The sequence below is a fragment of the Nerophis lumbriciformis genome, linkage group LG02, assembly GCF_033978685.3.
Source record: "Nerophis lumbriciformis linkage group LG02, RoL_Nlum_v2.1, whole genome shotgun sequence".
Taxonomy (NCBI): domain Eukaryota; kingdom Metazoa; phylum Chordata; class Actinopteri; order Syngnathiformes; family Syngnathidae; genus Nerophis; species Nerophis lumbriciformis.
Window position 1 is genome coordinate 16,245,405 of NC_084549.2, and position 22,076 is coordinate 16,267,480.

Below are 22,076 nucleotides of genomic sequence, written 5' to 3' on the forward strand. Positions count from 1 at the left end.
ATTGCCCTATACATAAGTCTTTTTCAAAACATCAGTTTTTGGGTTTAAGTTGAATAGCCTAAAAGATGAAAAAGAGTGCCTAAAATGGATCCTTGAGGAACACTGCCAGTCTAAAGGACGCCTCAGTTATGTGAACCATGAGTCAGGATCCCAGTGTTCTGTGTTTGCTAGCAAGGTTAGAATGTCAATACAAGGATCTGCCAATGTGTGGACAGTTGGTCCAAGATCCTCTATACAACAGGAGCACTCCAGTGTTTTTAGGAATTTGCTGCAAAAATGTTTGTCTCCCAGGTTTTGAACTGAACTTGGGTGCCCATATGGTGTCATTCCCAGGCCGTGTTTGGCCCCCTGGCCGCCAGTTGATTAGCCTTGACGTACACTTCCAGTATCTTAGAAAAGTGAGTACACACTGCACATTTCAGTAAGCTTTTTATTATATATTCTCACTGGGACAATACTATAGAAATTAAACATGAATATACTAGTCTTGAATGTACAGCTTGTGTACAGTATAGGTTTACTGCTCAAAATAAGTCAACAAACTGTGATATAGACTATGTTGACACTGCAGATTAATTCTGATTTGTTTGCCCATATGTGACATGAATCAGAATTTTTTTATGTCAATGTGAAGGACACAATTACGATTTTAAAAAAAATCCAACTCAGCCCATTTTCGGGTCCTGAATGGCTGTCAAAGTGTACCAAATTGTCGGAATACCTACTCAGACTTCTTCTGTTCAGGTGAGATGCATGATTTATGATCTAGAATAAATTTACAGTGAGCAAGGAAGCGAGGAAGCAGCTGACCACTCGGTAATGATCATGGTGCCGCTATAAATAGTTAATCAGCTTTAGCGCTTAAAATAACAATATTTGAAATAGCTGCAACATAACATACATAAGTAACAAACCGCATAATAACAACATAGCTGTAAAGCTGGCTTCACCCAAGGAAGGCACACATGACATACACAAAGCCTAATCAGGCATTTTTTTCTCTCAAGGAATTGTGAAATAAAATCATGTATTCAGGAGATCAACACTGTAGTGAAGCCCAGAAGACTCTACACATTTCCCCAGTTTTAGTTTAGAGATAAGGTAAGATTGGCCTGGCCCACTAGCATCCCTCTTTATGTTTGTGAACTTTATAGTCTGTACATTTAGAGTGATGTGATAATCAAACACTCTAGAAGTCTATAATGAAATAGTATATAAGAGAATTGACAGTGTGTACCTTCAATGATGAGCAGAGGCAGAGTTTGGAGTGTTTTCTTTAGCTCGCTTTCCATGTTTATGTACTCACTGTCCAGGTACTTGGAACATGTTTTCCGTGCCATTTGTTGTTTGACGCCGGTATCATGCTAATTAGCTGCCAGAAAACGGGTGACTCCACTGTAGAAATAGCCTGCATGTCTTCTAGCACATACGCTGCAATGGCTCTATCAATGTTGTCCTGGCTAGCCTTGCCGCCGTTAAAATCCTTAGGTGGAGGTGAAGTGGCATCGGAGTCTGTGTCTCTCTTTACTAGCTTCGTCAAAGCATGTTGCTTATGTGGCGTGGCGAAGTTGGGAGAGTGGCCGTGCCAGCAATCTGAGGGTTACTGGTTCAATCCCCACCTTCTACCATCCTAGTCACGTCCGTTGTGTCCTTGAGCAAGACACTTCACCCTTGCTCCTGATGGGTCCTGGTTTGTGCCTTGCATGGCAGCTCCCGCCATCAGTGTGTGAATGTGGAAATAGTGTCAAAGCGCTTTGAGTTCCTGAAAAAGGTAGAAAAGCTATACAAGTATAACCCATTTACCATTTATGTAGCTGTTTCAGCAGATTTGAATTGCTGTTTTGGGCAGTATTCCCGGGTGCGGTCACTGCTGCTACTCACTGCTCCCCTCACCTCCCAGGGGGTGATCAAGGGTGATGGGTCAAATGCAGAGAATAATTTCACCACACCTAGTGTGTGTGTGACAATCATTGTCACTTTAACTTTAAGTAGATGGGATCTTTGATCCAAGACACAACTTACATTTAACTAAAATGTTCTTTTCTTTGTGCTCGACAAAAGAAAAGTAGTGACAATGTATCCGTGTTAAGAAACTCGACTTCTGGCTTCGCCATGATGTCTTTTTAGTTGTTATGAGAGTAGCGTATGTGTGTGTGGCCCTTTAAGATATGACAGCATGTGAGGTGAGTGACGTCAGTGAGTGAGTGGGCGAGAGAAGTGAGGGAGCGCAACAGTGAGTGAGTGCAGGTGCTCTAGCTTGGTGGATGGCTGCGTGTAAGACACTAATAAAGTCACAAAATTGCAACAAACCGCCGGCCTCGTCATTCACCCTCGAGTCCGGAGCTGTAAAGACCCACTGCCGGGTAAAGTGAAGGGTGTTAGCCCCGAAGTACATAGGCCCTGGAGGAACGTCTCCCCTGCGCTCCGCTCCTCGGTCGAGGAAAACACGCCTTTTCTTTTCCTTATGAGACAGAAGGACGACACTTCTTCTGTTTCTAGCCGATACTATATTAAAAAATAACGTAAAATAACGCAGTAACGCATCATGTAGTAACGGTAACTGAGTTACTGAATATAAAAAATAACGCGTTAGATTACTAGTTACCGCCGAAACTAACGGCGTTACAGTAACGCGTTACTTAGTAACGCGTTAGTCCCAACACTGATTGTGAATATATAAAAATGTTGATTTAACAAAAAATGTGAATTAGGCATTATACACTGCAGTGTAAATATAGCTTTATTGTCTAAACACAAGTGAATATACTTCACAGAAATGTCCAAAGTGTGAATATTGAGTGTGACCACCATTCTTATCGAGCACGTCCATTGAATTCCTGTTGTTAGAATCCTCGTCCACGACTCCATGATGACATCATTGTTAGAGCTGGCGTATGTTACACATCTTGCGCTCCTCCATCTTCCACTGCTTGTGGATGCCTCACAAATGTTCTACTCAATTTGGTTCAGGAATTGAGGAAACCTACTTTGCTACTCCATTACCTTCGGCTTCCTTAAAAAGGCACTTGTCATCCTGGAGGTGGGTTTGGGCTCCTTATGTTAAAAAACTGCAATGCATCCCAGTTTCAGTACATGTTGGAATTCTCGTTTCCCCTCAATTAACTGCAGCTTCCTAGTTAAGGCAGCACTCGTGCAGCCTCAGACTTCAAAGCATGACACTACAACCAGGCTTCACTATAGGCAAGAAAAATGTTCAGTACATGTTGGAATTCCCGTTTTCCTCATGAGCTGTAGCTCCACAGTGCCGGCAGCACTCGTGCAGCCTCAGACTTCAAAGCATGGCACTATTGACATACTTGTTTGTTGGCAAGACACTATTATCTTGCTATGTATTTGTTTTGCAAGTGCTAGCTATTTAGCCAGTAATGACTGCATGATGACTTATTTTCAGTGGCTGTGCACCGACTATTAGTTTTAAAGTTTTCTCTAGTATTGTCCTTCTAATAAAATAGTAAGGGTGTAACAGTACACAAACATTTTGGTTCGGTACGTACCTCGGTTTGGAGGTTACGGTTCCGTTCATTTTCGGTACAGTAAGAAAACAACAAAATATACATTTGTTGGTTATTTATTTACCAAATTTGTAAACAATGGCTTTATCCTTTTAACATTGGGAACACTATAATAATTATGCCCAAAAATAGAAATAGCTCTGTGTGTGATGGATGTGAGCCACCACTCGGCTGATCAGTGCAACAGCAGGCAGTCATGAATGCTAAGCATAACAATAACATACAAATACACACAGGGTCGATTGCCAGGGTTAATGTGGTCAACATATATAAAATAAAAACTAAATAAGATAAGGCTCAGAATGGTTTCTTAACAAAACCTTTCTACATATAAAGTGCTTTTTTTGATTAATTGATTGAGACTTTTATTAGTAGATTGCACAGTACAGTACATATTCCGTACAATTGACCACTAAATGGTAACACCCCAATAAGTTTTTCAACTTGTTTAAGTCGGGGTCCACGTTAATCAACATTAAACTGCCTCAAGTTGTTGCTCAGATCAATAAAATGACTAAACTTTTCTTCTACATATAAAAAGTGCAACATTAAACAGTTTCAAGTCAACTCAGACTCAGATTAACTTTTCTTCCCCCCCGCCAGCCTTTAACCCTGGTGACTTTCACTCAATCTTCATGTTTTTTGCCAGAAAAATCAGTTCATCCACATTGTCTGCAGAAAGAGCAGACCTGCTTGCAGTTACAATGTCTCAGTGGGTCAAAATCTAGTTTTTAATGCAATATGGTCTTAAATCTGCTGCTATAAAAACACCAACGGCATTTGTTATTGCTTTAGCCCTGCCTGACTCGCCGAGGAGAGGCTGCTTGAATGCGGTGTTTGCACCACGCTCGTCTTTTTCTTCGTTGATGTGATGTTCACTTGGGGGTGGTGACGCTTCAAATGGGTTAGCATGTTTGACGTGTTGGCAGAAGCATACCCGACTGTTGCTGAACAATGTCGGCAAACCTCCGTCCTCCATTGTTGTATCGCACCGCGAAGCCTTAGTGTTCCCAAACGGGAGATCTTAACGAGGCAGGAGGGTCTTCCAGCTCTGGCTTTTACATGTTGTCGTAGTCCGGTCGCTGCTAGCATGCCGTGTGTTGTGCCTCGGTGTGCATTGTTTACACGTGTGGTACGCTACTTAATATGTCCGTGTGGAAACTCGTTCGGTACACCTCCGAACCGAACCGAAACCCCCGTACCGAAACGGTTCAATACAAATACACGTACTGTTACACCCTTATAAAATAGTTGCTAAAATGTGAGGTGTGTATTCACTTTTTAATTTGAATGGCTTCATTAGAATGTGCAGATAAAGTTTTAGCTGATGAATGTATAGTTACTGTATGTGTACATTTAATGTTGTTCATTAATGATGGCTTGCAAAGTGATAGTTTTTTACTGAAATTCTTGAATACTGTTTTAAATAAAGCATACATGTTTTGTTTTTTTAACCACAAGAAAAGAAAGAACAAGGAACATTGCAATAAAACTTGAATTGAAATTAAATAAAAGCAAGTAAACTTAACTTAAAAAAATACGTTCAAACCTACTGGCTAATTATCTACTTTATACAGCTGCGATCAGACCACAACTAATTCTCCTCCATCAATTATTTTTGATTCATGTCGTCAAGTCATAGTAGCGAACTTACAGCCCACATAAAGTTACTTTCATAAAAGTTTATGCACAGTGATAAAAACGTTCTATAACTTGGTCTTGATTTAAGTTATTGCCTCAGTTTTGTACCTTGTCATCTAGTCTATACTTTTCCACTGAGCTCATTTATTGGAGTTCTGCTATACATCTACATTAATTGCTAATGTCGGTGAAGTGCTCTCCAGCCAAAAGTCGTTTGTCATTCTATCATTATGTGCTTTTCCTCTAGTCAGCGTTCAAAGCCCAACTGAATGCTGAACTCTTGCGAGTATTTGTTGTCTTTATGCAGGTAGTTGAATTCCACCCCTCAAGTTTATTTAATTGTGTTAGTTCGCCCGTTGTTGCTTATTTTCCCTCTGTTCTCTGTGGTCCATTTAATGCTCAACGCTCAATTCAAACCACGTATCCCTACACTCCCGCCCAACATTCTGCTGAGAGACCCCAGCAGCTGGCAGAAATAAACATAATGAGTTTTTCAGCGCCGTAACAGCACTCGGAGCCCATTTGAATTATAGAGATGTGAGCAAATTAAGTTGGACTTGGGGCTGTTTTCCAGCAACATGCTCCTTATTGTGAGTCAAGCTTCATGTGCATAACTACACCTTGCAGTGATGCCACATACAAAAGTATCACTTTAATTTGTGATATTTTTAATACAGCATGGATTAAGGGACCTCTAAATTCCGGGTATTTTTTAATTCTGTTGATATATCCTGAAAACATTCCTAACACATGGGCCAAGCTGATCGTCGTATACCGCGACAACTGAAAATTAAGATAAAGCCCTTAAGTAACTTTCTTAACCTGCCATGCAAATTCAAAAATAAGTTAACCACTGTTACTATCTGCTAATAAAAATAGCAAGAGTTGGTCTTAACTTTAACGTCAAATTAAGAAGACTTATGTCAACACTTGTAAATGTCATTCACGGGTAAAACAAAACACTTTACTTATCTATGATGGTATTTGCCTCTTCTGACTTGTACATGTTACAATGTTGGATAGCCGTGTTAAACAATGCCAAAGTGTCAAATCATACATTTATTTTTGTTTTGAGCTTGCACACAGTTTTGGATGTCTCTGAACAATGTGTTTTGCAACAGGCCATTTGTGACATCACAGTTTGACGGACGAACTTATGTGGGCATTATGGTATATTTTGTTGGTCAGCATCCCCCCTGTCTTCTCTTATCATATCTCGTTTCATGCCCTCCCGTCTGCTCTGATGTCTAAAAATCAAATACTTCCACAGTTATTTGTTGAGAACTTTTTAAACGGGACTGTTTTGTCAACATGGACCAGCAAGTACAAAATTGGATTTGTCGCTAAGCTCTGACGAAAAAGCGATAGAAATTGCAACATTAGTACTTAGTTTGAGGACACCCAAAATAGATAGGATAATTATTATTTTCAATGAATCTTGGCATGGGTCCATTAACACGGATGTGAGACATGCAGTGTCTTAAATGTTTTTTATGTGGCTCTGTATTGTGAAGTGTACACTGTTGAAATATATATCTTGAAGTCGTCAACATTTTTTTTTTTCCAGTCGCAGTTGAAAAATAAATTCCACACTTCTCTTTTGTAAAGTAAATCTGTACAAGAGATATGGGCATCTACATCAACAATATGATTTGCCTGAATGGCTGGACAGGACATGTTAGGAAAAATAAACTTCATAAACATTATACAGATTTACCTGGTCACAATATTAGGTACACATGCACACCTTCCTATCGAGTCAGACTCTGCATTTAAAAAAAAAAAGAAGCTAAATTTGGCAGCATTTATGTCGCTGCATGTCGCACGTCTGTGTTATTATGCGCATGCCACGATTAGATGAAAAGAATACTTTATCCTATGTTTTTGTGTTTCCTTGTACAGAACTCCTCCCCCTCTGGCTGAGAGTTTTACTTGTCCAAATAAGTACGTCCATCTCACTGTGACGTCACAATTTAGTTACACTGCAAAACACAGCTTTCAGATGTATTCAAACTGCGTGCATGCTCACGCCAACATACATGAACATTATGATTTTCTGCTTCAACATTACCACGAGTATCCAACATTGTAACTATCAGTGGTGGGCCGTCAGGGCCAGCAGGGCCTTCTCTGCTGGCCTAACATAACCAGAAATCATGATCATAATTAAAGATACAATTATTTTTGTATTTACTTTCCCTAAATATCTAAAATTATTCATATTCTCTTCATGTCATAATATGCTCCTTCCAGTGCTGGTGTTTTTAGTTTTAGTTTGTATCCAATCAGAATCCAGCTAGCTTATGTTGCCATGCTGTACCAAATCTGCCAGAGGCTTTCAGAATCAACAATGCGGCCGTCCGTGCACTGTAGGTGTAGGTGTAGAGGTGATAGACAGTTGCGATAGCCAATCAGATCACAAGTTGTTGACAGTAGTCTGATGTTAACGAGACTGTGATTGGATACTCACTTGTCACTCCAAAGTGAGTATCCAATCACAAGTTTCAATTTAGCAGGAAGCGGGAAGTGTTGGGCGGTAGCCAGACCGGGATAGCAGAGAATTAGAACAACACGTTGAGTAGGTGGCAGATATATATTTGCAAGGCCATTTTCAGAAGGATATTGAAAGAGAAACTACATCTTGTGAGACGATGTCGGCCAACCCCGGAAGCTAGCTCAGCTGTTCTGGCGATGAAATGGGTAACAGCGTTGAGTAGGTCCTACTAATTGTGAGTTCAAATATGTTATTTTTTCACTTTTAATATGTTTTTTTGCAATTTTAATTTTGACAGTACCACATAAGATATGTTTTAATTGCTGATGCGTTTTAATTGATTTTTAAATACGCCAGAAAATCACCCGTTTTGTACACTGTTGATGTGCACCAATGCTCAGCGGTACGTAAATGTGTTTCTGTATAGTATTTCTCCAGCAATGGTCATGTGGTGACATCAATTATGGTATTTTGAGAGGTAATCTTTGAAGTCGGACTTCACTGAAGGCCTAGGTGGGAAACGCACGGCCCGCCACTGGTAACTATGTTAAGTCAGAATTAGAGATGTCCGATAATATCGGCCAATAAATGCTTTAAAAAGTAATATCGGAAATTATCGGTATCGATTTCAACCTCCTGATTTTCCCGGGAGACTCCCGAATTTCAGTGCCCCTCCCGAAAATCTCCCGAATGTCTCCCGATTTCCACCCAGACAACATTATTGGGGGCGTGCCTGTACAACCTGTCGTCACGCCCGCTTTTCCTCCATACAAACAGCGTGCCGGCCCAGTCACCTAATATATGCGCCTTCTACACACACACACACACACACAAGTGAATGCAAAGCATACTTGGTCAACAGCAATACAGGTCACACTGAGGGTGGCCGTATAAACAACTTTAACACTGTTACAAATATGCGCCACACTGTGAACCCACACCAAACAAGAATGACAAACACATTTCGGGAGAACATCCGCACCGTAACACAACATAAACACAACAGAACAAATACCCAGAAACCCTTGCAGCACTAATTCTTCCAGGGAACTACAATACACCCCCCCCACTTTTTGATTGATTGATTGAAACTTGTATTAGTAGATTGCACAGTACAGTACATATTCCGTACAATTGACCACGAAATGGTAACACCCGAATACGTTTTTCAACTTGTTTAAGTCGGGGTCCACGTTAATCAATTCATGGTAAAGTTACATTGTTTAATGCATCCAGCGGGGCATCACAACAAAATTAGGCATAATAATGTGTTAATTCCACGACTATATATATTGGTATCGGTTGATGTCGGAATCTGTAATTAAGAGTTGGACAATATCGGCAAAAAAGCCATTATCGGACATCTCTAGTCTGAATAGAAGGAAATCATCAAAGGTCCGCTAATTCCAAATTGTGTGGTGTCAGTGGCCTTCCTCTGGAAGGAAATGCCAGTTGTCAACTAATTTCACTACTTTTTGTCCTAAATCTCACTAATATTACATGACAAAAAGCCCCAACAAGTGCACCGATTAGCATTAGCTAGTGATAGTAATATCCACCACAAATCCACCTCGCCGTGCAGGATGTGTGTCAGTGCTGGGAGTCCTTACAGACTTTCCAGGGAATAGACGGATGGATGGAGTTGACTAAAGCAGTCAGAGGTGGATATCCTTCGCTGCATGAACTGAGTGTGATACCTAATAATTTTCTACCGCTGGAGTAATACCGCAGTAGTATAATGTGAAAACCTGCCCGCAGTCAGAACCACAACGCATCTGTCAGTGAAAGGAGAGAGGGTGCAGCAGCAGTTATTACTTAGCTCTATTTGTCGGTAAAACAAAAAGTACTAATGACTGATTATTACTTCATACAGAGCAGCTTTTCTTTAAGTCATATTGACTGTATTAAACTTTATACAAGCAAAACAATGATTTCCTGCTCTGTAGGAGCTCTGGCATTCCTATTGCCTCATTTGCGGTTAACGCGTGGGTTCGTGGCTTGTTCATTCATACGTTACTCATCATTTACACTGCCTGCATGTGCCTGCATGTACGTTCCTGCTAATCACTGTATGTGCATGCCAACCACTTTACATTCAAGCACCAAAAGAATTCAAAAAGTTAGGGGGGATGACTTCTAAACTGCTCTACAACTGCCCTGCGGGTAAAGAAACCTTAAAGGGAAACTGTTGATTTTAATCTACATTTAAAACTAGATTATATGTATTAGATATGCTTTGGTGTACTATTGCGTAGATTTTGCTCCACAGTCATTCTCATAACCCCTGTTTAAATAAGTGCTTCCGCCTCACTGTGACGTCACAACGTAGCTAGACTGCAAAACCCTGCGGACAGAGACATCCAAAACTGCGTGCGAGATCACGACAAAATGCATGAACTTTATGATTTGACGCTTTGACGTTGTTTAACATAAGTATATAACATTGTAGGGTTGTACAGTATACCAGTATTAGTATAGTACCGCGATACTAATAAATCATATTCGGTACTATACCGCCTCTGAAAAGTACCGGTCCGCCACCCTCCCGAAACCCACGTTGTCGTCACGCTGGTTTACGAGCAGACGAGGATGTTCGGCAGCGCACAATCACTGAGTACTTACAAACAGACAATGTGTGTAGACAGAAAAGGGAGAACGGACGCATTTTCGCTTAAAAACTAACAATAAAGGTGAAGTTATAACACTGAAACGCCCACCGGAAGAGGTGCTTTAAGACATGGCTCAGCCGCATTCGGCAGTGTTTTAGCTACTTCTAAATCTTAATCCTCGCCTCCATGGCGACAAATAAAGTACGTTTCTTACAAGTATCATCCCCGCAGGACGAGGAATAGCTAAAAATGCTTCACTACACACCGTAGCTCACCGGCGTCAAAATGTCAACATTGGTGGATCTACTCTTAACATTCACTGTAATGATACCAAGTACAGGAGCGTATCTAGTCGATACTACCATGATTACGTAGATATGTTTTGGCATCACAACATCTTCTTTCGTTTAAAAAAAATGTATATTATGTTTATAAACTCAGGAATTATGTCCCTGGACACATGAGGACTTTGAATATGACCAATGTATGATCCTGTAACTACTTCGTATCAAATTGATACCCAAATTTTTGGTATATATGTTGTAGGGTTGTACGGTATACCAGTATTAGTATAGTACAGCAATACTAATGAATCTTATTCGGTAGTATTGATCTACACCTAACATCCACTGTAATGATACCAAGTACAGTAGCGTATCTAGTCAATACTACTATGATTACGTCGATATTTTTTAACATCACAACATCTTCATTCGTTTAAAAAAAAATTATATTATGTTTATAAACTCAGGAAATATGTCCCTGAGGACTTTGAATATGACCAATGTATGACCCTGTAACTACTTGGTATCGGACTGATACCCAAATTTGTGGTATCATCCACAAGTAATGTAAAGCATCCACACAGCAGAATAAGTGATTATTACATTTTAATAGAAGTGTAGATAGAACATGTTAAAAGAGAAAGTAAGCAGATATTAACAGTAAATGGACAAGTAGATTAATAATTCATTTTCTACCACTTGTCCTTAATAATGTTGACAAAATAATAGAATGATAAATGACACAATATGTTACCGCATATGTCAGCAGACTAAATTAGGAGCCTTTGTTTGTTTACTTACTATTAAAAGACAAGTTGTTCACTATTTTATTTAAGGACAAACTTGCAATAAGAAACATATGTTTAATGTACCCTAAGATTTTTTGTTAAAAACAAAGCCAATAATGCAATTTTTTGTGGTCCCCTTTATTTAGAAAAGTATAGAAAAGTACAGAAAAGTACCGCAATTTTTTTTTGCTACCGGTACCAAAATATTGGTATCGGGACAACACTATAACATTGTAACAACATTTAAGTAAAAAAAAAACAAATTCATTGCAGGTCCCCTTTATTAGGGGGTTTATTTTTGCATAATGAAACAATAGCTTTTTTCATACAAATTATGCAAAATTGGAACCCATCCATCCATCCATTTTATACCGCTTGTCCCTTTCGGGATCGCGGGGGGAGTGCTGGAGCCTATCTCAGCTGCATTTGGGCAGAAAGCGGGGCATACCCCGGACAACCGTAATGCACCTATTCAATTGTGTATTTTATACTGAGTCCAGCGCATAGAATATACATAAATATACATGTGACAACGTTTCATGCTGCATAGTGTCTACGCCAGGGGCCGGCCCTGAGCTCTGTTTGGCCTCTCCTTAGAAAGGGAGACAGTTCCAAATTTCACTCTGACACTTCATTCCCAGTCGGTGCTGCCCTCACTGATCTGTGATACTGGAGTAATTGGTGGAAAAAGCTGGCTTTGTGAATGGGGCCTTTCAACAGTGAATGTAGTTAGTTAAAAAAAACCTGATGTAAAGATCTGGAAGCGTCAAGAAAATACCACACACTGTGCCTCAGAGGCTTCTACTTTGCTAGTTTGCACATAACAGGTGGTTGCTGACATTAGAGCGCGGCCTAAATGACACAACACGCAAATCAGGTGCACAGAAAAATTGCGTCAATTCTGGAGTGCAGATAAAAGCTGCGACAAATATGTTTGGCTTAAAGGGGAACATTATCACAATTTCAGAATGGTTAAAACCATTAAAAATCAGTTCCCAGTGGCTTATTATATTTTTCGAAGTTTTTTTCAAAATTTTACCCATCACGCAATATCCCTAAAAAAAAGCTTCAAAGTGCCTGATTTTAACCATCGTTATATACACCCGTCCATTTTCCTGTGACGTCACATAGTGAAGCCAACACAAACAAACATGGCGGAAAGAACAGCAAGCTATAGCGACATTAGCTCGGATTCAGACTCGGATTTCAGCGGCTTAAACGATTCAATATATTACGCATGTATTGAAACGGATGGTTGTAGTGTGGAGGCAGGTAGCGAAAACGAAATTGAAGAAGAAACTGAAGCTATTGAGCCATATCGGTTTGAACCGTATGCAAGCGAAACCGACAAAAACGACACGACAGCCAGCGACACGGGAGAAAGCGAGGACGAATTCGGCGATCGCCTTCTAACCAACGATTGGTATGTGTTTGTTTGGCATTAAAGGAAACTAACAACTATGAACTAGGTTTACAGCATATGAAATACATTTGGCAACAACATGCACTTTGAGAGTGCAGACAGCCCAATTTTCATCAATTAATATATTCTGTAGACATACCCTCATGTCAGCAGGCCAGGGAAGCTAGGGTTGATATTCTTCTCTTGATCATCTTCTGTGGCATAAGGGACGGTGTGAGCCAAGACATCCAGGGGGTTTAGCTCGCTCGTTTGCGGGAACAAACTGCCGCCAATGCCGTGCTACCGAGGACCTTTGTCCCTGAATTGCTCACACACTCCGGCAGATTCAATGGGGGTCTGGCGGCAGATTTCTTTGACTTTATCGTTGGAAATGCATCTGCTTTGAGTGTCGCAGGATATCCACACATTCTTGCCATCTCTGTCGTAGCATAGCTTTCGTCGGTAAAGTGTGCGGAACAAACGTCCAATTTCTTGCCACTTTCGCATCTTTGGGCCACTGGTGCAACTTGAATCCGTCCCTGTTCGTGTTGTTACACCCTCCGACAACACACCGACGAGGCATGATGTCTCCAAGGTACGGAAAACAGTCGAAAAAACGGAAAATAACAGAGCTGATTTGACTCGGTGTTTGAGAAAATGGCGGATTGCTTCCCGATGTGACGTCACGTTGTGACGTCATCGCTCCGAGAGCGAATATTAGAAAGGCGTTTAATTCGCCAAAATTCACCCTTTTAGAGTTCGGAAATAGGTTAAAGAAATATATGGTCTTTTTTCTGCGACATCAAGGTATATATTGACGCTTACATAGGTCTGGTGATAATGTTCCCCTTTAAGCAAGAGCACAGCACTAAGAGAGGAAGTTAAAGTTAAGTTAAAGTACCAATGATTGTCACACACACACTAGGTGTGGCGAAATTATTCTCTGCATTTGACCCATCACCCTTGATCACCCCTTGGGAGGTGAGGGGAGCAGTGGGCAGCAGCAGTGGCCGCGCCCGGGAATCATTTTTCGTGATTTAACCCCCAATTCCAACCCTTAATGCTGAGTGCCAAGCAGGGAGGTAATGGGTCCCATTTTTATAGTCTTTGGTATGACTCGGCCGGTGTTTGAACTCGCAACCTACCGATCTCAGGGCGGACAGTTTTGATCAGCTTCCCCTGCTATCCCTCTTTTTCTCTCCCTTTTTTTTTTCTTGTCCACCGGGTGTCATCAGCAGTGACCCCCCCCATGATACATTGGCAGCCCACACTTTTTGCGTAGTTTGACATGTATGCTAGCACCTATCTACGTAAGCACCTGTAATCAGCAGCACATGTGCATGAATCAGAGCCCTAATGAAGGCCAGTCCATTATTTATTTCCCGTTACCCTGTCGCTGGCCTGTCAATGCACCTGTGTACACACACACACACACACACACACGGACACACACACGCCATCTGTCCGTAATGGCCATTCCTTTTAGTACTGCATAGCGCTACAGTCCCCCGAGTGGTCATTAGACGAGTGAGGCAAGGAGACCCTCGTTTTCGGCGCATTTTTTGGAACACGTTCTTTTGGGCTGTGCTCAGGGATGAGGGTCAGCACAGGGTTCACCAATAATGCTTAGGAATAGCAGTAGCACACAAAAAATTGTATTACTGCATTTTGACGCGCTTTTGTTGAAATGTCATGTGAATACCAAATAACCCTTTCTTGGATCGGTCCCTTTAATTGAAGGTTATTATGGTCACCAAAGTTTCTCTCTGGCTCCTTTTGCAATGATGGTCAGCTCCACTACTCCCATTATATCCGCAACACTTAGTTTGTTGGCTTTCTGGCCCTTCTCAAATCCCCTCCGCTGGCTCCCACTAATCCCCGACAACGGTGGAAGGACATGGCCCAAAACGGGGTGCGGTTGCGAGTGTCGGTTGGCAGTTCCGAGAATAAGGAAAAAGGCGTCTCAAATGTCTTACACTAACATTGCAACTTCTAGAATAAGGAACAGTGAAAAAAATAAAGTGATATCCAACAAAAAGCCAGTTCTTACAAATATTAGTAAGGATTCAGTGATCTTTATTGTCACTGGTTGATGTGACATAACAGTATGTGTGAAAGCTATCAAAACAATCTACGCTTGTCTGTATTGAATTGGTTTTGATTTGGGAAACAATTTCTGCCATAGAAAATGATTTGTTCCATGTAACGCATAGTTTTCATACAAGTGTAAAAATATGTTTTTTATGTAACACAACACGCTTGCAAACAAGTGAGTCTTATAACAATTTAATTTGTTCAGTCCAGGGGCCCCCGCAATAAATGTTTTAATGGCTCGCCACACATTCTAAAAATTCCATCCATCCATCCATTTCCTACCGCTTGTCCCTCTCGGGGTCGCGGGGTTGGCTGAAGCCTATCCCAGCTGCATCCGAGCAGAAGGCGGGGTACGCATACTTGCCAACCTTGAGACCTCCGATTTCGGGAGGTGGGGGGTGGGGCGGGGCGTGGTTGGGGCGGGGGGCTTGGTTAGGGGCGTGGTTAAGATGGGAGGAGTATATTTACAGCTAGAATTCACCAACTCAGTATTTCATATATATATATATATATATATATATATATATATATATATATATATATATATATATATATATATATATGTATGAAATACTTGACTTTCAATGAATTCTAGCTATATATATATTTATTTATTTTATTATATATATATATAAATAAAAGAAATACTTGAATTTCAGTGTTCATTTATTTACACATATACACACACACATAACACTCATCTACTCGTTGTTGTACTTGAAAGTACAATGCAATACAATTCCGTGGCAATGGCACCTATCAAATACACAGTAATGAAAACACAGTTGTTCTACTAACTGTACTGTGTGTTATGAGAGTAGAGTATGTGTGTGTGTGGCCCTTTAATAGGTGAGCATGTGAGGTGAGTGACATCAGTGAGTGTGTGGGCGAGAGAAGAGAGGGAGCGGTAGCGTGAGTGCGGGGAGGTACTAGTTGGTTTTGTGTTGGATTGGCTGTGTGCAAGCAATCAATAAAGCAAGATTTGCAACTAATCGCTGGACTCCTCATTCACCCTAAAGTCGTCCGCTGTGGAGACCCACTGCCGGGTAAGGTGAAGGGTGTTGCCCCGAGCATACATCGGCCCTGGAGAAGTGTCTCCCCTGCGCTCTTCGACTATGGTCTTGTTCTTCTGCTTCGTCTCCTTGTGTGCGCACACTGGACTCAGGTCCGCATGAAGCTGGAGGGGGTGTGGCCTCCAGCTCCGGCTGAATTCCGGGAGATTTTCGGGAGAAAATTTCTTCCGGGAGATTTTCGGGAGAGGCGCTGAATTTCGGGAGTCTCCCGGAAAATCCGGGAGGGTTGGCAAGTATGCGGGGTACAAGTTTGATGTGTTGGGGTGCAATGTTTTTTTTTATCCTTCCTCACGTAATGTTTGCAGAAGATTTGGTGCAAATAGCATGTGGAAAGTCTTTGTCTGAAACAATGAATAAGTCCCAATCGATCTACGCCATGTTTGTTTACCGGTACATTGCGCTCAGGGGAAGTTTACGAAATGAGTTTGAGAAAAGGAGCGCTTAATTTGCTCACCCTAAACAACCTACAGTATAGGTAATCTTGCCTCTTTGAAGCGTATTTTTGTTGTTGTTTTTCAATGGGTCATCAGGGCTATTTTTTTATGTTATCAGATTTACTGGTGTGCTATCATAATTCCTCATATCGTCACGATATTTATCTGTACAATATTTATCATGCAACCATACTCGTTGAAAGAGGTTAAATCATTTTTTTCCCAAAAAGTCAAATTCTGGATTGTACAACCTCCAAGATGTTTGACTTTATGGGATAGGATTTTGGCATTTTCAGCAGCGTTGTAAACCAAACATTTATGTTGCTGGAAAAAGGTCCACTAGAGATTTTTGATATCTTTCTTTTTTGTACAAGTCCCTACTAAATGTTGTCAAATCTAAAGATGAAATGTGTTCTATATGCTCCATTTGTTACATCCTTTAAAGAAGTATGCGCAAATGCTTTTATTTGTATTATTTTGCAAAGCTCCAGAAACATTAGACTAAGGATGAACGTAATATTGATGGGTGTTTTTTTTTGGGTTTTTTTGCAGGGAACTGAATGGCAACAATCTCACACGCATCACCAAGAGTGACTTTGCTGGGCTCAAATACATCAGAGTTCTGTAAGTTCCTCATTCCATGTTGCTTTTTAAAAATTGCATTCCTTCTTATTGAGAGCTGTGTCAACGTCTTCTTGGGTCACCACACGTTTTTGGATTGGTTTATCTAATAAAATCCCCATTAGCTGCTGCAATAGGGTGTAACATTTCAGAAATGTGTTTATATACAGTACAGGCCAAAAGTTTGGAAACACCTCATTCAATGCGTTGCCTTTATTTTCATAACTATTTACATTGTAGATTGTCACTGAAGGCATCAAAACTATGAATGAACACATGTGGAGTTACCGTATTTTTCGGACTGTAAGTCACAGTCTTTTTCATAGTTTGGCCGGGGGTGCGACTTATACTCAGGAGCGACTTATGTGTGAAATTATTAACACATTACCGTAAAATATCAAATAATATTATTTAGCTCATTCACGTAAGAGACTAGACGTATACGATTTCATGGGATTTAGCGATTAGGAGTGACAGATTGTTTGGTAAACGTATAGCATGTTCTATATGTTATAGATATTTGAATGACTCTTACCATAATATGTTACGTTAACATACCAGGCACGTTCTCAGTTGGTTATTTATGCCTCATATAACGTACACTTATGCAGCCTGTTGTTCAATATTCTTTATTTATTTTAAATTGCCTTTCAAATGTCTATTATTGGTGTTGGGTTTTATCAAATAAATGTCCCCCAAAAATGCGATTTATACTTCAGTGCGACTTATATATGTTTTTTTTCTTCTTTATTTTGCATTTTCGGCAGGTGTGACTTATACTCCAGTGCGACTTATGCTCCGAAAAATACGGTGTGTACTTAACACAAAAAGGTGAAATAACTGAAAACATGTTTTATATTGTAGTTTCTTCAAAATAGCCACCCTTTGCTCTGATTACTGCTTTGCATACTCTTGGCATTCTCTCGGTGAGCTTCAAGAGGTAGTCACCTGAAATGGTTTTCACTTCTTAGGTGTGCTTAAAGTTCATCAAGAGAATGCCAAGAGTGTGCAAAGCAGTAATCAGAGCAAAGGGTGGCTATTTTGAAGAAACCAGAACATAAAACATGCTTTTAGTTATTTCACCTTTTTTTGTTAAGTACATAACTCCACATGTGTTCATTCATAGTTTTAATGCCTTCAGTGACAATCTACAATGTAAATAGTCATGAAAATAAACAAAACGCATTGAATGAGAATGTGTGTCCAAACTTTTGGCCTGTACTGTATGTATAAAGGAAATACACACATTCATACATGACAAATAACACCACATTCAAAATGAAACAACAGCTCCACATTAATAACATACAATTATTAAGATAGTATGGGATCACACAATAGCCATAAAGATACAGTATTGTTTGCAAAACTAAAGGTACAGATTATTTGCACAGAATCCAGTTGAAAACCAAAAATAGACCTAAAATGAATTAATTATTGTTCTTCTGTAAACATATAAAGTCTTAATCTTTTTTCAAAAAGTAAGTGAACTCATTCCCACGATCAAATATGAGGGATTGATTTCCATGCGACCATTGTTATATACTGCAATGTCTTTTGCATTAAATTAAGTGTGACACAGAGGTATTAAAAGCCGATTTTCTGTTGACTGACACGTGGAATGTTAATGAGTTTTTTCTGAAAAATGACAATTTGCTGTAGAACAGTGTTTTTTAATCATAGAGGGATTAGAGGCCGGCCAAGAATATCTGTTTCTCAGCTGTGGTCGGTATGGGCCACAGTTGTGACACATTCAATTGCAACACACATTTCCACCACTTGTGGCAGTAATGCAAATCTCAAAGAAATCTGGAGCTAAAGTCATAAAGAAGTTTCTTCAGTGCCAAAATGATAACTAAATTGGTGAAGCTGTATTTTCATTTGCACTTTAATTTTATTAACCGTTTATTAAACATCTTAATTATTAATTTGGTTAATTTAATAATTACTGTAGCACAACATAATTGTATGTAGATTTAGTCTTCGGCAGTTATTTGTGAATCCTTTCTTAAGCAGTATATTTGATTAATACTTATTTTTCTAATCAGCCTGACAAATGCCTCAGGTTTACAGTATGTCTAAAATAAATAATAATGTGATTAACACATGGTTTCAAACTGTAAACTATAAGTAGGTTACATATACTTGTTAAACACGATTAAAATCAAGAGTAGGAATCAGTGTTGTCCCGGGCCCCTCTGTCGTGGAAAATTTGGGAGCCGAGGTCAGAAAGTTTAAGAACCCCTGCAGTAAAGTATGGTTAGCGTTTTTGCTGTAACATTTTTTCCAAAACAATTAATAACAGAATGATTGATCCTGCACTTTACAGCAAGGGTGTCCAAAGTGCGGCCCGGAGACCATTTGTGGCCTGGAGAAAGAGTTTTGTTGGCCTGCTGTATATTGTCGAAATAAGCATATACTTTGGGTATTACATATGTTTTAAAGGGGCCCTGTTATGCAACACCAACTTTTCTACCTATTCGTACCTATTTTTGTGTGTTTGGCTTCTTCAAAACATGCTCCAAGTGAGACGATCGGAGTTTGCACCATTACATGTTACGTAGACCACAAAGTTTTAAATGTAGAACAAAAATCTTAACACGATCCCTTTTAGTTGCATTAAAAATAGCCTTAAAACACATTAACCTAGATTTGCTGATCCCTACAGAAACCCTGTAAAAGTGGCTGGTCCTGATCGATCAATCAATCAATCAATCAATCAATCAATCAATCAAAGTTTATTTCTATAGCTCTTTATCACAAGTGTCTCAAAGGGCTGCACAAGCCACAACGACATTCTTGGCTCTGATCCCACATCAGGGCAAGAACAAACTCAACCCAATGGGATACAATGAGAAACCTTGAAGGGGACTGCAGATGTGGGGACCATACTTGCCAACCCTCCCGGATTTTCCGGGAGACTCCCGAAATTCAGCGCCTCTCCCGAAAACCTCCCGGGACAAATTTTCTCCTGAAAATCTCCCGAAATTCAGGCCAAGCTGGAGGCCACGCCCCCTCCAGATCCATGCGGACCTGAGTGACGTGTCGACAGCCTCTTTTCACGTCCGCTTTCCCACCATATAAACAGCGTGCCTACCCAATCACTTTATAACTGTAGAATGATGGAGAGTGAGTTCTTGGTTTCTTATGTGGGTTTATTGTTAGGCAGTTTCATTAACGTCCTCCCAGTGCGGCAACAACACACAACAACAGCAGTCACGTTTTCGTCTACTGTAAAGCAGTTTGTCTGCCGTAAACAGCAATGTTGTGAAACTCTTAAACAGGACAATACTGCCATCTACTGCATATGTGACAATAACATCTACGGCTTTTAGAGAGTGCAGTGCACAACTGCGCACACAACAAGGAGACGAAGCAGAATGCATCATCAGAGAGGGTGTTATAAATGATAATAAATGATAAATGGGTTGTACTTGTATAGCGCTTTTCTACCTTCAAGGCGCTTTGACACTACTTCCACATTTACCCATTCACACACACATTCACACACTGATGGAGGGAGCTGCCATGCAAGGCGCTAACCAGCACCCATCAGGAGCAAGGGTGAAGTGTCTTGCTCAGGACACAACGGACATGACGAGGTTGGTACTAGGTGGGGATTGAACCAGGGACCCTCGGGTCGCGCACGGCCATTCTTCCACTGCGCCACGCCGTCCGTGTTCAGCATGGTTAGAAAAATAGTGACAGAGAATAGAACAAGGATGGACAATTCAACCCTTAACTCAACAATGAGTAGATGAGTGTTATGTGTGTGTATATGTGTAAATAAATGAACACTGAAATTCAAGTATTTCTCTTATTTATATATATATATATATATATATATATATATATATATATATATATATATATATATATATATATGAAATACTTGACTTGGTGAATTCTAGCTGTAAATATACTCCTCCCCTCTTAACCACGCCCCCCCCCCCTCCCCGAAATCTAAGGTGTCAAGGTTGGCAAGTATGATGGGGACCCCCAATGGACGTCAAGTTGATGTAGTTAATATCAATTAATCAATCAATGTTTATTTATGTAGCCCTAAATCACAAATATCTCAAAGGGCTGCACAAGCCACAACGACATAATAGTATGAGAGTCCAGTCCATAGTGGGGCCAGCAGGGGATCATCTTGAGTGGAAACAAGTCAGCAGCGCAGACACGTCCCCAACTGATGCACAGATGAGTGGTCCACCCCGGCAGGGGCGCCGAAAAGGGGGGGTGGGGGGGTAAAGGAGACGGATTCTAGGGGCCCATGATGGAGGGGGGTCCAGAGAGGCCCCTAATGATGATGAAATTATAATACAGAAAAAATAATGACACTGTGTTGGGGGCCCTGTAAAGATTCTTTTCATGGGACCCAAAATCCCTAGCCCCTGCACCCCAGGTCCCGACTTTGAACAGCTAGCGCAACTTCTGTGGTCACCTAATAACCTCTCCACGCAGGAGAGGGGGGCAGAGCAGAAAAGAGACGGCAGATCAACTGGTCTAAAAATTGCGTGTGAGATTGTTACCATTCAATTCCCTGTGATGAAAATCATGTTACCCCCCAGAACCAAAATGGCACTACCTGTGTATTCATCACTCTCCATGAACCAGGAAGTTGCCTGCCAACTTAGCAACAAACAAACAAACAAACAAGTTTTAATAACAGTCAAGGCCTCTTGATTGATCTTATTATGTATACAGTCACACACTTGTAAAGAGTCCAAACAATACACACATTAGCATAATCACAGTGAAGTGGGCTTATGGTGACCTACTCCACAGTACATTAAGCACCCCAAGTGACTAACAAGTGATGTAATGGACTTCTCTCGAACTGTGTTGTCTGCTGTAGCATCACTTATTGTGCCCTATAGACACACACTCACTCGCCCTCTGCTCCCACACATCAACAAGTAATGTGTACACAAGCACCGGTCTTAAACGGGCAGAGTTAACACATTCCGTTCAAGTCAGTGGTGAAATTAAACAGCCCTTGTAACTTCAGGTATAAAAGTGGTTTTAAAACCGGGACGTGTGCGCACTCACCGCAGGCGGTGAAGCCGTGTGGACATTTAACATGTTTGAAATGTAACA

General features: G+C 40.6%; 1 protein-coding gene across 3 annotated transcripts in view; it reads left to right on the top strand.

Annotated features, from left to right (window-relative positions):
• The window catches only part of slit1a (slit homolog 1a (Drosophila)), a 298,698-nt gene that overhangs the window by 13,608 nt on the left and 263,014 nt on the right, over nt 1-22,076 (top strand). For all 3 annotated transcript variants that reach the window (XM_061947175.1, XM_061947254.1, XM_061947335.2), the window contains exon 3: nt 16,905-16,976. In XM_061947175.1, coding sequence (XP_061803159.1) covers nt 16,905-16,976 — 72 coding nt within the window. The remainder of the gene's footprint in view (nt 1-16,904; nt 16,977-22,076) is intronic.